The 15,109-nt window shown below is 44.3% G+C and overlaps 1 protein-coding gene and 1 long non-coding RNA gene across 6 annotated transcripts in view; one reads left to right on the top strand and one right to left on the bottom strand.

The window, feature by feature from the left end:
- Window positions 1-14,781, top strand: part of LOC144616436 (uncharacterized) — a 36,029-nt gene extending 21,248 nt beyond the window's left edge. The window contains exons 2-6 of one of the 2 annotated variants that reach the window (XR_013555813.2): window positions 9,196-9,268; window positions 10,269-10,416; window positions 13,559-13,625; window positions 13,809-13,905; window positions 14,448-14,781. This is a non-coding gene — a long non-coding RNA (uncharacterized LOC144616436). Of the gene's footprint in view, window positions 1-9,195; window positions 9,269-10,268; window positions 10,417-13,555; window positions 13,626-13,808; window positions 13,906-14,447 lie in introns of both variants that reach the window. The other variant, XR_013555812.2, reaches the window with a different exon arrangement.
- The window catches only part of PLEKHG1 (pleckstrin homology and RhoGEF domain containing G1), a 229,913-nt gene that overhangs the window by 8,619 nt on the left and 206,185 nt on the right, over window positions 1-15,109 (bottom strand). For all 4 annotated transcript variants that reach the window (XM_078447461.2, XM_078447462.2, XM_078447460.2 and 1 more), the window contains 5 exons: window positions 14,272-14,305; window positions 11,153-11,248; window positions 9,046-9,084; window positions 7,049-7,071; window positions 875-2,516 (listed from right to left, as the gene is read on the bottom strand). In XM_078447461.2, coding sequence (XP_078303587.2) covers window positions 875-2,516; window positions 7,049-7,071; window positions 9,046-9,084; window positions 11,153-11,248; window positions 14,272-14,305 — 1,834 coding nt within the window. The remainder of the gene's footprint in view (window positions 1-874; window positions 2,517-7,048; window positions 7,072-9,045; window positions 9,085-11,152; window positions 11,249-14,271; window positions 14,306-15,109) is intronic.

Raw genomic sequence — 15,109 nt, 5'->3', positions numbered from 1 at the left:
CTCTCTGGGTCTAGAGGTGAAAAGCTCCTGAGGTGAGAAGCAGCATGCCCTCAGGTTTCTCCTCCTATGACAGTCATGTGTCTCATTCACACACGTGTCCTTCCACCAGGATCAGTGTCGAGTTTTGTGTATGTACTTCTTTATAACACAGAGAGAAGTCAAACCTTTAGCCCCAGTCCTGCCAATATTGTACCTGAGATCCCAGATTTCTGCCCCAGAAAGGAGGCTTGACTGAAGTTATTAAACTTTTTGGAAGCTATGTGAGAATACCAAGTGAGATAGTATTAAATGCATGTTAGCAGCTATTTAAAACACACACACACACACACACACACACACAAACTGGTCACAGAAATACGTGGAAAACAACTAAGGTATAAAATGTGAATAGCTCTTAAAGAGAGCAGAGAGGACTCCTTTTCCCCTGTGAGGATGAGTGGGCATTTTCTGTTGGGATTCTGGAACAACCCTATTCCATAGGCTTCCAAATCTTCAAAGCGTACTTGAGCCACTGCTCATTCCCAGCACACTGATTCACAGGGAAAGGCTTTACGTGATGCCACAAGTTCAACTGACTGCTATTTTTTACACTTCAGAGTGGAGAACGGGTCTTAAAACATCAAGCCTGCAGTGACAGTGTTAAACCTACAACAAAAGCCTCCGAGACCAAATCTTACTCCCAGAGACTCTGAGCCAAAAGTGGGAAAAGATGAGCAACAGCCTCGCCACTGTTTGTTAGTAAGTCAGCGGTCTCGATTTGAGAGAATGAACGTCTGAGTGGCAATGTTCTCAAGGTTTAAGGACATTTGGAACCTGGAAGCTGCCCTCACATCCTACTTTCAAGAAGGAAGGAAAGCAGTGTGAAGGAACGTACCGATGGCAGGGCCCCCTTGCTTCTTCTCTTCTAAGATGGCCGCCAGGTCTTTGTGCGTGGACTTCTGTTGCTGGCCGGCCAGTGGCTGCTCCAACTCTGGGCTTCTCACTTTTAAGAGTTGATTTGCCTTCTTGATCTTCTGACTGTACTGCCTGGCCATCATAAAAACCCTGCTTCTTGTCTTATCTGTGGCATCCATCCCAGGGTCAGGGGTTTCCAAGTCTGTTTGGGACAGACCGCTGTTGGCCAAGTCGTAGGGATTTTCCATGGGAGGTGTTTCACTGGCCAGAGACAGCCGGTTGAGACTCATAAAGGAGTCTTCTTTAGAAATCAGGTCTTCCTCAAACGGGCAGTTGGCCCGGCTAGGTCTGCCGCTGTCTTTCAGCGGCGTGAGGAAAGCGTGGCCCTCCGGGAGGGACAGCGTGGACACAGAACGTGCCGCCTCTCTGCCCAGCTCGGGGGTGCTCTCGGAGTACAGCCTGCCCGGCATGTCCTCTGTGCTGACGGGAAATGCTGCCAGGAGCCGGTCTCTAGCTTTGACTTCATTTTTCTTGATGTAATTTTCCAGGTCATTCCAGATTTCGTCCACTTCTTCAGACAGTTTATCAGATATCGATTTATCGGCTAGGGACAGGTTACAGCTGAAAGAGTTATAGAGCAAACTCAAATAATCATTATCAGAGGGGCCCTGGTGGTAAGGGGCTTCGTCCTCACTGAACTGGAGGCTGTCCTGGGAAACGAAGGGCCTCAGACTGTCGCAGCATGCAAAGTCGGCATCCAGACCTAAGAAGGTGCTCCTCTTGGGACGCTTCAGGCTGCTGCATTTGAAGTCCAGTGAGGGGGGATCTGGGAGCCCTATGGTGTCATAGATGTTCTCCTCAACCATCTGGAGTTCGTGTGTGCTTTGGTTCGACGCCTGGCGACCAGTTGGCGCTCCGTCCCTCATCGTGTGCAGAGAGGTCTTCTCGTGGTCAGCCTGCCTCTTTGAGAAGGCCAGCTCCGGGGTGCTCTTGGGGCGGACAGAGTCCCTGGCTGTTTTGGGGGGCGTGGGTTCGGCTTCTTCCCGTTTCACAACCATCAGTTTCAAGTCCTCGTAACTTATGTTGTCATAGACATGGTCTACGTCATCAATAGTCAACTCTACGGATGACCCAAAGGGAGTCATTCCTTCCTGCCCTTCTGTTTTAGGGCCACTCTGCAGTTCCCTTCGGGGGCTATACTGAGAGCCACCACCGTCCCGAATTCTTATTTCGGGGGGACACGTGTTGCTCTCGCCAGCGCTACTGGCCCGCCTGACAACCCGGTGGCCAGAGCCGGTGGCTTCTGTGGATTCAATCTGTCCCATGTGCCAACTGCAAGGGCGACTGGAAGTGCCGTCTTCACACAGTCTGGCAGAGTTCAGATCCGAGGAGGAGAAAGAGGGCACGAACATCTGATAGTCATCTTCACCATCCTCATTCTCCTGAGGGGACCGACGGCTAGGAAACAAGGCTTGTCTGATCTGGTGGTCCGTCCAGATGTTTCTGATGGCTCCTCCCCCACGAAGCACGCTGATAATGGCAGAAGTGCTCGGCTGACTGTTCCTCTGTGCGGGAGATGGTCCCGTTGAGGTCCGCGGGGGAGACCCTTCCTCTCTGGAGACCTGGGGCAGATAGAGACATATTGACTGAACCGGAGTGCCATAGACACAGAGTGCCCTGGTTTTACACATTGCCTCTCCCACCGGACTATAAGGTTCTTAAAGCAAATGATCGGTAAAAGTTGATTTTCACTGAGGGGAAAAGCACTTCAGAGTTTTGCAAAAAGGGGCAGAAAGGACAGGAACTGATATTCACTTAGAAACAGGCCAGGCCATTTGCAGACGTTCTCCACAGGTAATGCTCATACTCGGCGGGTTAGATGTGATTGTACCAATCGCACACTAAGGAAATCCAGGCTCTCTCTAGTTGGTAGAAAGGCTGGGATGCAAACTTAGGTCTGACTCCAAATCCCTTACCCCAATGCAGGGAATCGGCAAAATACGGAAAACTCTTAGATGCTTCGAATAATTCCGACACGCACTTGGCAAATAACATTATATGCGTGAACGTACATGGGTATCGAGGGCCATGGTATCTGGTTTCTCTTTGAGGCTTGACTCCTAGGAACCCTATTGTGGTTTCTGGTGTACCAGAAGCCTCTGTCAGTAACCTGACGGCACAGCTCGAGGCTTTCTCTGAAATCTGCAGACCTGCCTTGCACCTGACCAGCATTGCCTTGATTTATACATTCTAGGCAGAGACTCTGTTGCAGGAATGTAACTTAATCCACTTTTGAGCTGGTGAGCTTTTTACTTTCTCTCAAAATAGATTTGATTAAGTAATATTTAGATACCTGTTAGGAAGTAAAATATGAGCGATGTTAACAAGGTCTCATAAGAAAACACAATGGGGTCTTTTATCACTTGGAACCTTTCTTGATGGACCCCAATTGTGCAGACAGAGAGTGGATGGGCCTCTGATGCCGTCTGTAGTAGAAGGACTAGCTTCAAAGAGTTGCAAGGGTTAAGACCAGTTCAAACTGATTAGTACCAGGGACGTGTTTTCTGATTGAAGCACTTTAAGAACCAATGAGAACGGTCCAATGAGCAAGAATTTTTCATCACTTGTCCATGAAACTGGGATACATATTTTCGTGGAATAACCTCTCAGCAATGTGTCTGCCTGCCTGCCTGTCTGTGTATCAGGGAGGGAAGGGAAGTGTAGGGAAGGCAAGAAAAAAAATTTCATCCTGAATGTTATTTTTCTGTTAAAAATTAAAAGCTAAAAACACCCCACCCCATTAGTCATTTAATCTTGTGCTCACTTTTTTTCATGTGATCAAACCGTGGACCATTTGAGGACTAGGAACCAATGAATATGCACACGTATGGACACACACACAAATATATATCTATATAATATATATAAAAATATATATATGATTAATATATTATATATAATATATAATATACAATATACAATATATTATATTATAAATATATATAATATAATATATTATAATATATAATATAAATACATTATATTATAAATATATAATAAATATAAATATATATATAATTATATATAATATATATTTATAATATATATATATTTTATATATAATATATATAATGTATATATTTTATATATAATATATATAATGTATATATTTTATATATAATATATATAATATATATATTATATATATTATATATACATAATATATAATTTATAATATATAATATATAATATATACATAATATATAATATATAATATATAATATATATAATAATATAATTATATTATTATAATATAATAATTAATTAATATATATTAATATATATGATTAATATATATGATTATGTAGGATATATATATAGGATATATAAAATATATATATATAGGATTATATTTATGGCTCTATTTTCTTTCCTCACCCTTTAATATCTCTCCCTTTTTACCTTACTCAGACTGTACTGGTAACATGTTTATAAAATATGGGCAGCCAGTCGCTACATTTTACAAAATAAAAAAAGTTGGTACTAACTAGTAAAGTCATGACAAAGCACTTTGAAAGTGTAACAAAAGCATTTTGTGAACAGCCAAGTAATACTTTCTTAAAATCTTCCCTTCCAGAACGATTCCCAGACCATTTAGAAAATGAAGAAACCTGCGTTTTTAATATCAAAAGATGCTTTTAATAAAACTAATTAGTTGAAACTGTGGACTTTGGAAACTGATATTTTATATCAAGTAAATCACCAGGAGAACTGAAGAAACTCTTAGATGTAGAAATAATCAATATGAGGATTTAGCACAACATACAAGCATGTGGTTTATACATCTCACTAGAGGCATATATATCTTCACTAGAGCCGTGAAGAACGTTTTTTCCCCATGGTTTTTCTACATTCTCAGCATTATGGCTATTTATAATGATACGAGAACAGCTACCACTTGTGGAGCATGTGTGTTGTTCTAGATTCTGTACTAAGCACTTTTTTTTTTTTTAAAGATTTTATTTTTAAGTAAATAATTCACCCAATGTGGGGCTCAAACTCATAACTCCAAGATCAAGAGTCACACACTACTGACTCAGCCAGCCACGTGCCCTTGTATTAATAAGCACTTTTAAAAACATATTTTTGTGGGGCACCTGGGTGGCTCAGTCGGTTAAGCATCGACTTCAGCTCAGGTCACGATCTTGTGGTCCGTGAGTTCGAGCCCCGCGTCGGGCTCTGTGATGACAGCTCCCAGCCTGGAGCCCGTTTTGGATTCTGTGTCTTCCTCTCTCTCTGACCTTCCCCCTGTTCATGCTGTCTCTCTCTGTCTCAAAAATAAATAAACGTTAAAAAAATTTTTTAAAACCACGTATTTTTGCATTTAATCTTTATGACAATTCTGTAAATTAGAAAACTAAGTCTTGGTAAGGTTAACAACTTGCCTGTAGCCATACAGCTTAGGAGTGACAGAAATGGATTTGAATCCATGTCTGAATCCATAGCATGTACATGATCTTAACTGCCCCCCCCCTCTTTTTTGCTCTTGCTCTCTCTCTCTCCCTCCTTCCCGTTCTCTCTCTCCCCCCACCCCCGCCACACACGTTCATACATATACACATACAAAAGGCCTTGGAATATGTATTCCGGGAGAAATGTTAAGCTATTAGGAAGAATGTTTCTGGAGCGCCTGGGTGGCTCAGTCGGTTAAGTGCCCGACTTCAGCTCAGGTCGTGATCTCGCAGTCTGTGAATTCGAGCCCCGCGTCCGGGCTGTGCTGACAGCTCAGAGCCTGGAGCCTGCTTCGGATTCTGTGGCTCCCTCTCTCTCTGCCCCTCCCCTGCTTGTGCTCTGTCACTGTCTCTCTCTAAAATAAACATTAAAAAACAAACAAACAGGAGTATTTCCTGTTATAAACTCCTCTGTCATCAGTAAGTCTATCCTCCTTACATTCGGTATTGTTCATTAGCGTTAGGAGACAGAACTTTACCACTAAGAAAAAAGTACATTGCTTTACTTCTCCCGTACAGAGACCTGGCTTGGATCACTATTGTTGAAAATTTCCAATAAGCTCTTGAGATTCCATCTTTAGGACCGACAGAGTGATCCCCCCGACTGGTACTGAGCAGGGCTCAGTGGTCCGAGGTCTGAGTTTGGCTGCCTTAAAGACGAGGGTACCCTCTGTGCTGTTTATGAAAACAAACAAACAAACAAACAAACAAACAAAAATCAAAAGCTCGTGCTGGATTTCAGGACAATAACCCACTAATATGTTTCAAACGCTTCCAAACAAAAATATGTACCTCCTGAAAAAAATCCGCATGCTCTAATTTTAAGAAAGTTACTTCGGGGGAAGACTGTTGATTTTTAGACATTTTACTGTATTTAATGGAGGGATAATAAGCACTTATTAACAGAGTTGCTTGGGCCCTGTGCTAAGGAGTGGTGCAGTGGAACTGTGGGAAGAGCTCTTTGGAACCACATCCTCACAGATATAAGACATTACACAAGAAACCACAACCAGTTTTCGAAGACTTACTAACTTAGACAGTTGGTCAGTAGCCGCTATATTAGACACGATCCAGGCCAGGATACAAGATCTGTGCTTCATAGGTAATAAATTCGGATACACATCTTTCAAAAGAGCACACCATTTTTATTCCCCTTCTCCCAACCTTTTACCGGAAGAAAAATGAAACTTCACATAGCGAAGCTTCATTATATTGATATATGACCCTACGTCTCCTACCAACAGCGGGACCGTATTCTTAGGAGATCCCTGTGACCGAAGGCTAATGCTTTAAAAAGGGGGCAACGTTTGGGACGCAGGAGCCTGGGTCTTGTGTGCACAGACGTGCAGGGCGATGTGGGGTGGACCCCGCTAGCATTCAGGGTGCAGGTGTTACACCCTAGGTAACCTTACAGCTTTGGAGGTGAGAGGTGGGACAGAGGGATGAAGAAATCATTGCCTTGGTTCTGATAAATGAAGCAGGGGGAGGGAGGAGGTTATAAGGACGAGTCCTTACTTAAATCTTACCTCAAGATGTGAAATAACTGTTTACACTTGGAATATAGACCGGGGATGAGATGTATAAGGGTACTTTAAAGGGTCCCTCAGTAAACATTTCAAAATAAGAAATGTAATAATGCTTACCTTTTGGATGTCTTGTGCTGTTTCTGAAAAATAAAAAAGGTTTAAACATTTTTTTTTGAGGTTTAAAAATGTAACTCATACATATGTAAACACTCCTCTTTCACGGGACTTTAAAACTTGCTAATAACGGAACCCTGAGAGGCTTTTGGGCCCTTTAGACCTAATTTTCAGAAAATGCCACTCGGTTTATCCTGGTCATATATCCTGGATTACACGTAAAACAACTTTCCATACATCTGCGTGTGAAGTATCTTTCTGAATCCCTACGAGCAACAGACCGATTCACGTTAATACGTTCCACAGCCTTCCTCCCAAATACGTATTACCTGAAATACCTGCCCTAAGCCATGAAAATCACTTAAACATAAGACTATGCTGCTGCTAATTTTTAAACATTTACTGGTTTTGACTGCAAGGAACAGACAGCATTTATCACTGGGGTCACCTTGGCGCTGGGCTAAGGAGTGGTGCAGGTGGGTGTCTGGGAGAGGCGTGTACAGCCACATCCTTACAGACGCCCTTTCAGGTCACCTGATGACGTGTGTATCATCTTCAAAAACTGTTTAATTATGGAAGCATATACAGTAAACAGGGATCGAACCCTCTCCACAAATCCCACCCTGTGGAAATGACCATACTTGCAGACTGATTGATGGTCCTCTTTCCTGGTCCCATACCCACTGACACCAGCCCACCACAATACATGGTTTTGTTTTTAAAAGAAAGGTGCAAACCCAGCATTGCATTTCCTGCTGAATCTATGTAGACACTCTGGTCAGTAGATAGGGAGGTACTCTATTGACAACTGCAGAATATTCCACGTAGTATTATACAATTTACTTAACTCCTTCCCACTGGATGGGCATTCGAGGTGCTGTCCTATTACAAAGGCTGCAAAGAACACACACACACACACACACACACACACACACACTGATCTAGCCATACTTGTGTGAGTACGTCTATACAGGAAGTGTCCTTATAAAATTTATAAAAGTGAAAAAAAGCGGAATTGCTGAGTCCAGGGCAAACACACATTTTAAATTTAAATGGCTTTTGCCAAATTCTGCTCCAAAAAAGTTAGAGAAATTGATACACTATTCATTTTAGAGTGCCTGTTTTTCTATATCTTTGGGTGGAGTTTACCGATTTCCCCCCAACCCCCATTTATCTCCTGTAAATGTATCATTTTTCTGGGGCGCCTGGGTGGTTCAGTCGGTTGGGTGCCCGACTTCAGCTCAGGTCATGATTTCACGGTTTGTGGGTTCGGGCTCTGTGCTGACAGCTCAGAGCCTGGAGCCTGCTTCAGATTCTGTGTCCCCTTCTCTCCCTGCCCCTCCCCCACTTGTGCTCTCTGTCTCTCAAAAATAAATAAATGTAAAAAAAATTTTTAATGTACGATTTTTCTGATTACTAGCATGGATGACTATTTATATATTTTATTGGCGGTTTGTGCTTTTTCTGTGAAATGCCCAATTATGGTCTCTGCCTTTTATTTTTATTATTAAATTTTTTATAATGTTTGTTTATTTTGAGAGAGAGAGAGAGAGACAGAGCGTGAGCAGGGGAGGGGCAGAGAGAGAGGGAGACACAGAATCTAAAGCAGGTTCCAGGCTCTGAGCTGTCAGCACAGAGCCCGACCGATATGGAGCTTGAACTCACGAACCACGAGATCATGATGTGAGTTGAAGTCAAACGGTTAACTGACTGAGCCCCCCAGGCACCCCTCTCTACCTTTTAAAAGAGTCCTTTGTCTCTTCTTTTTGATATATGGGATTTCTTTACATAATAGGTATATTAATCTTTTTATGCCAGGTTATCTATATTGCAAACATTTTATGTCATTTGGTTTTATATTTAAAAACAGGACACTATTACTTATAGAAGTCAATCAAATGTATCAATTCATAACGCATCTGGTGTTTATTTTTTTAAATATGGTTTAACTTAGTGGACATCAACAAGGATGAAAAGAGGAAAGATATTTTAGGACTTACCACTGGTCTTCAAGACTTTATGTGATCTTGAGGAAGGTTCTAGGAGAAAAAAATAAGATCAGCATCATTTGCAAAACCAAATCAAGATTTTTTATAAGTGAATTATTAGTTTATAGGCAAATTAACTGAGCTCTATTTTTTTTTAATCAGATACACCTGAAACCCATTGCTTAGAGACACTCGACAGCAAGACATTCACTCCGACAAAACCAGAGGATAAAATGTAAGCTGTGCAGGGGCCCCTGGGTGGCTCAGTTGGTGAAGCATCCAACTTCGGCCCTGGTCATGATCTCACGGCTCCTGAGTTCAAACCCTGCGTGGGGCTCTGATCTGACAGCTCAGAGCCCGGAGCCTGCTTTGGATTCTGCGTCTCCCTCCCTCTCTGCCCCTCCCCTGCTCACGCTCTGTCTCATTCTCTCTCAAAAAAATAAAGATTAAAAAAAAGTTTTTTTTTAATTTAAGCTGTGCAATCAGGGGTTGCACAACAGAAAACCACCCTCCCAACAACCAGCAGAGCAAATTCTTTAGCTTTAACTACCACCTATAAGCGGACAGTGTTCAATTTTATATCCTTAAAGCAGACCCTCGTCCCAGGCCTCAGACCTCAAATGCTAACTGCTGATCTGACATTTCCCCAATGTGCCCATAGACCAAGCAAAACCAGCATGCCTCAAACTCACCTGTCTTCCCCCATAACTGTTCTTTTATCCAATTTCTTATCTTGGTTGTCACTGACATTGCCCACCCAAGTTAGGTGCCAGGACATCATTCAACATTTCTCCCGTATTCATCCATCACAGTCCTGTGGGATCCCAATAATGCCACCCCACTCCCCCCACTCCCCCTACCCCCCAGGGTCTTAATCCAGGCTCTTGTCCTCTCTCCTCCAGACTAGACAGAATGCCTACTTCAGTTTCTACATCAAACCAGAATTCCTTTTTTTTAGTAATTAAAAACATTTTTTAAATGTTTATTTATTTTGAGAGGGAGAGAGAGAGAGAAAGTGCGTGCGAGGAAGGTGCAGAGAGAGACGAAGAGAGAGAATCCCAAGCAGGCTCCGTGCTGTTAGTGCAGAGCCCAGCGCAGGGCTTGATCCTGTGAACTGTGAGATCCTGACCTGAGCCGGAATCAAGAGTCAGTGCTTAACTGACTGAACCACCCAGCCGCCCCCAGAATTCTGTATTTAAAGGGTATATGTCCCATTGTTTAAAATCCTTCCGTAGCTTGCAGGATCAAGTTCACACCTTCTGTGATTCGGCCCCCTCTGCAGCTCCAGCCACTTCTCCTTCTGGTTTACCTTGCATGCCTGTACCTCTACCCACGGCTCCATCCGGCCAGGCTGAAGAACCGGCAATAGAGGTCCGATCTAAGGTACGCTGGCTCCAGTCCCAGGGCCTTTGCACGTGCTATTCCCCGCCTCATCTGTCTCCTCAGCCCCCAGACTCTATCCCAGGTCCCCTGCTCTGGGAAGCTTTCTCGCCTTCCTAGAGAGTTAATCTCTCTCTTTCCTTGGCCTCTCCCTCTACTCAACCTCCAGCACGGCTCCATTATACGGACTGGTATTTCTTCCCCCTTGTTGACTCCCACTGGACTACGACCTCCTTGCAAGCAGGAATCACGTGTATTGTTCATTCTTGCATTCCCAGTCCTTAGCCCAGCACGGGGGGGTTAGGTGGGTACTCAATAAACGCTGATTCAAATGAAAAAAAAAATATCTGAGGCCTAAGAGAATGCTACCTGGAGTCTGGTTCAGCAAACATGTGTTAAAGGGTTAGGTCTGCATGATCGTTTCTATGTGTCGTTGATAGGATATGATTTTTCCCCAGTGTAGTAAATAAGGCTTTAAGTACCTACAAGCTGGTGGTAAGAAGCTATGCAAAGAGGAATTAGTGGACTGATAGTTTTACATTCCCTGGAAAATAGAGAGGTACACAGAAAAGTTTTAGAACGAAAGCCCGACAGTCCCATCGTAGGGCCGCTTCCAATGTATTCAAACTGGCCGTGAGCTCCAACGCCAGAAGGGAAATGTGTTTTTTGCCAGACTGAAAGGATCTTTCATTACTAGTCCCCCCAGATTATTAGCTTTTGATCACGACATCCTAGTTACCAGATTTTCTTCTCGGCCGATATGGAGCAGAACTGTCTCGAGAACCACAAAATGCTTTAGTCTCTCCCTCGGGACTGTAACAGAAACCGGGATAGTCTGAAAAGAGAACCACATGCACCAATAAGAATGAGGTGTTCAGCGACTTCTCAGAAAATTGGTACGGCTCGTTCTGGATATCTGTGGGTTTATTCTTTTTCATCAGACATGGGATAGTCTCTCCTTCCATTAACTGGTGTTGACTACGTATCACGGGGACTTCCAGGAGTCTGTCCACAGGGACGTGTGCCTTTCTGGCACACGTGTGCGCTCTCTCTCCCTCCCCCACCCCTCTCACACACACACACACACACACACACACACACACACACACACGCACGTGCACACATACATGCTCTCTCTGCAGTCTCCTTTTTTGCTCATTAGCAGAGAGAGCCATAGCCATTGGCTATACCCTTTGCAGAAAGTTACTTAAAACGTGCAAGGTGTGGTTAACCTCCTACTGCCACTCAGGGTCCCGGGCAACGCGCTGCCCCAACAGAGGGCAGACGGTTCTGTTAAACATCACCACAGCCGAACTTGCTCATGAGGCCCCAGACAGACAGTGGCGATGAGCCACAGAAGAGACTCTGTCAAGGCAAAGCCATCTGGAGAATTCCACTGAAGCACAGTTTCACGAGGTGTCTGTGCCTGGCGTGGAGGATGTCGAGCTATTCCTGCCCTCCGGAAGCTGGCCTCTGCTGCAGTGACTCTTAACATCTTTCTAGACACTGCAAACATTTGATGAATGCTTTGGGTTCATCACTGCTGAACAACGTCCTGCGAACAGTTGATGAATGCTTTGGGGTCTCTTACCAGAAAAGGGATTTTCATTTAATTTCAGAGTTTATGTCTTTCTGCCCGTCTAAGGAGCACACAGGCTTCAGATTAAGAATATGGGGTCTATCGCTTCTCGGCCTTTTGGCCGAGATCAAGTGACAGATATGGGGTCTAGGAGCGCCTGGGTGGTTCAGTCGGTTAAGCGTCCCACTCTGAATTTTGGCTCAGGTCATGATCTCGTGGCTCGTGAGATCGAGACCCAGGTTGGGCTCTGCACTGACCGTGTAGAACCTGCTTGGGATTCTCTCTCTCTCTTCCCCTCTCTCCCTCCCACACACACTCTCTCTCAAAAAAAAATCAGCATTAAAAACAAGTAAAATTGGGTCTAATCCTAAAGCACTCCAGCATATTCAGGGATTATCTACACCCTGAAGCCTAAGGGTAAACAATTTTAGGACACGGCTATAGTAGAGTTAAGGCTCTTCAGAGGGTGTCTACAGTTCGAGAGGGTTCTAAGAATTGTAAAGACCACACACATTTGTCCAATGTCAGTAGCAAAGGTACATAAATGAGGTCACTTGGCCCAACGGACTGGCCTACTCTCTTCCTACCCAGACAAGTCCAAAGTCAAGGTGGGCAAATGAGGTGATTTTCCTGGGCTGGGCTGCTCTAGCCTAGTCCTGGGCCTGGAAGAAAGCCACGTAGCACCGATTAGTGGCTTGAAATAATTCTGTGTGTGCACTCACAGAATCTTAATGGTGTCCATGAACCGGCACCCAGAGGCTGAGAATGAGGAAATAGTTCTATTGAATGAAGTTTGTCATAGAGATAGGGGCTTCTTCAGACCTCTTTCTCCACCTTTCCTCCTAATTCTTTCTGTTTTAGACAGATAAATTTATTTTTTTGTTTGTTTTTTATTTATTTTGAGAGGGAGAGAGAGAGCCCAAGCTGGGGAGGGGCAGAAAGTGAGGCAGAGAGACAGAATCTCAAGCAGGTTCCTCACGGACAGTGTAGAGCCCGATGTGGGGCTTGAAGTCACCAACCATGAGATCATGACCTGAGCCAAAATCAAGAGTCAGATGCTTAACCGACTGAGCCACCCACGCACCTCCCCTTTCGTCCTAACATTTACATGCCCCTTCGTGACTCTGCCTTCTCTTTAGAGCGTTTTTATTAAAAATAATAATAACCTTTTTTTCCCCCCAATGTTTATTTGAGAGAGAGTGCAAGCGGGGGAAGGGGGGGGGCAGAGAATCCCAAGCAGGCTCTGTGGTGATAGCAGTGAGCCCGACGTGGGGCTCGAACTCCCAAACCGTGAGACTTACGACCTGAGCTGAAGTCACACGTTCAACTGACTGAGCCACTCAGGCGCCCCACCAAAAAATCTTCAAGAGCTTTCCAGTGAATAAAATGGGGGTGGGGGGGTGGGGGGGTTAGAGAAGACAGGGCAGCAGGCCCCAGCCTAGCCTTCTAGTTGGGGTCACGTCCCATCATCTCTCAGGAGCTGCCGGATATGAAATGGGGGACCTCAGCCATGTGGGGAGGAAGCTTATCTTTCTCCCTCACTAACGCTTCTTGCTTCCTCAGCAGAGTTAACCGCCGGCAGCATGGAAGGGACGTGAATCAGTATTTGTACCTGGGGAAAGATGCCTCAAAAGTAAGTTATTTCAGATATGTTAAGTACAAGTTTTTGTTTGACATGGTTGTCAGTCTCTGAAACCACTGATTCTCTTAGTCTATTTAATCTGGGAGAGAACAAGAATCGATAAACGGTGTTGAGCCAGGTTTTATGTTCTAGGAAAGACCTCACTTGTATTCATTTTCTGCCTGTTTTTATAAGCCTGGAAATACAATCCCATATGTGGAGCAGTGGTAATTCTCAAATATGAGCTGCATCGGGGAAACCATTCACTGTCTCGTTGGCATGATCCTTGCAGGTAATCAACAGGTTATCCTTCAGTGGGGTGCGGCCAGAAATGTGTGTAAAACCTTGAGTTTTGGTGGAGGCGGAGGGGAGGGTAAGAGTTGACCTTGGAAGCGTATCTTACATTTGCAGCTGACACAGAGATCTGGCCATGTGGCTGGCCATCAGGCGACTCATAGATAAAGCAGCGAAATCAATAGACAAACGAGTCAATGCGTAAGGAAAAGATGATACCCTCTGCCAGCTCCACTTGTGAAAACGGTGAAGAAAGAACTGTGCTTTTCTTACAATTGACATTTTTATACACTTTGAGATAGAAACGATGATAGATACAAGTAGACAAGAAGGTTTCAAATTGTATTAAGAAAACAAAACTTACGAATGGCATCCATTTCAAGTATTGCTTGCTTGGCCTGTAAGAAAGAAAGTGCATCTATAACTACAATTACTCTTTGTTTTTTCTTCAAACTCCCTATCGCTATCGTGAGACAGGTCTTATCCCACCAGAATAAGGGATTTTTGAAAAAGCTTTAAAAAACTCCTTATTTCTTTTAGGCATTAACACACAGTTCAAGGGCTTCGAACGGAGGAGTGCCTCCTGTGGATCGCACGTGCTACACGATCAGCAGAGCTAAGCTTACAGCCTCCATCTGGAAGGAAGGAAGGAAGGAAGGAAGGAAGGAAGGAAGGTGAGAAGAAGAGGGGGAGAAGAAGGGGGGGAGAGAGAGAAAAGGAGAGGTGGGAAGGAGGAAGTGGGGGGAGCCTTTCACTAAGGTTTCTAAAACCCGGCATCTGGCGGTCAGCCCATTATAAAATGTAGATCCCGGCTATTCAGCCCTGATCTACTGAACCAAAGGCTCAAGGGATAGGGGTCTAGGATCCGCCTTCTCCAAATCACTGGGGCCTTATAACTGTTCTGAATTGTTGCAAAAAAGATTGCTGGGAGTTTCCTCTGTCCAAATGCTCTGAGATTATCCTTAGCTAACTCCCTTGGCTCTCTCTGGCACGCCTGTAACTAGTCTCTCCCGTGCCCTAGAGTCTCCCAGGCAGGGGGAAGGGCCCTGAGGACATGGTTTGTGACACGGCTCTGGTGCTTTCCGGCTGGAGGTGTTTCCTTAGCCACAAATGGCAAGGCCGGACCTACCTTTCAGAGTTGCTACTAGGCTCAACTGATAGGCACTAACCACAGCGAAGTCACCACCCACCCGCCAAGGGAT

This window comes from Panthera onca, chromosome B2, assembly GCF_046562875.1.
Source record: "Panthera onca isolate mPanOnc1 chromosome B2, mPanOnc1 haplotype 2, whole genome shotgun sequence".
NCBI classification, from domain to species: domain Eukaryota; kingdom Metazoa; phylum Chordata; class Mammalia; order Carnivora; family Felidae; genus Panthera; species Panthera onca.
Note: the sequence above shows the minus strand (reverse complement) of the source record. Positions and strands in the feature narration are given on the sequence as shown.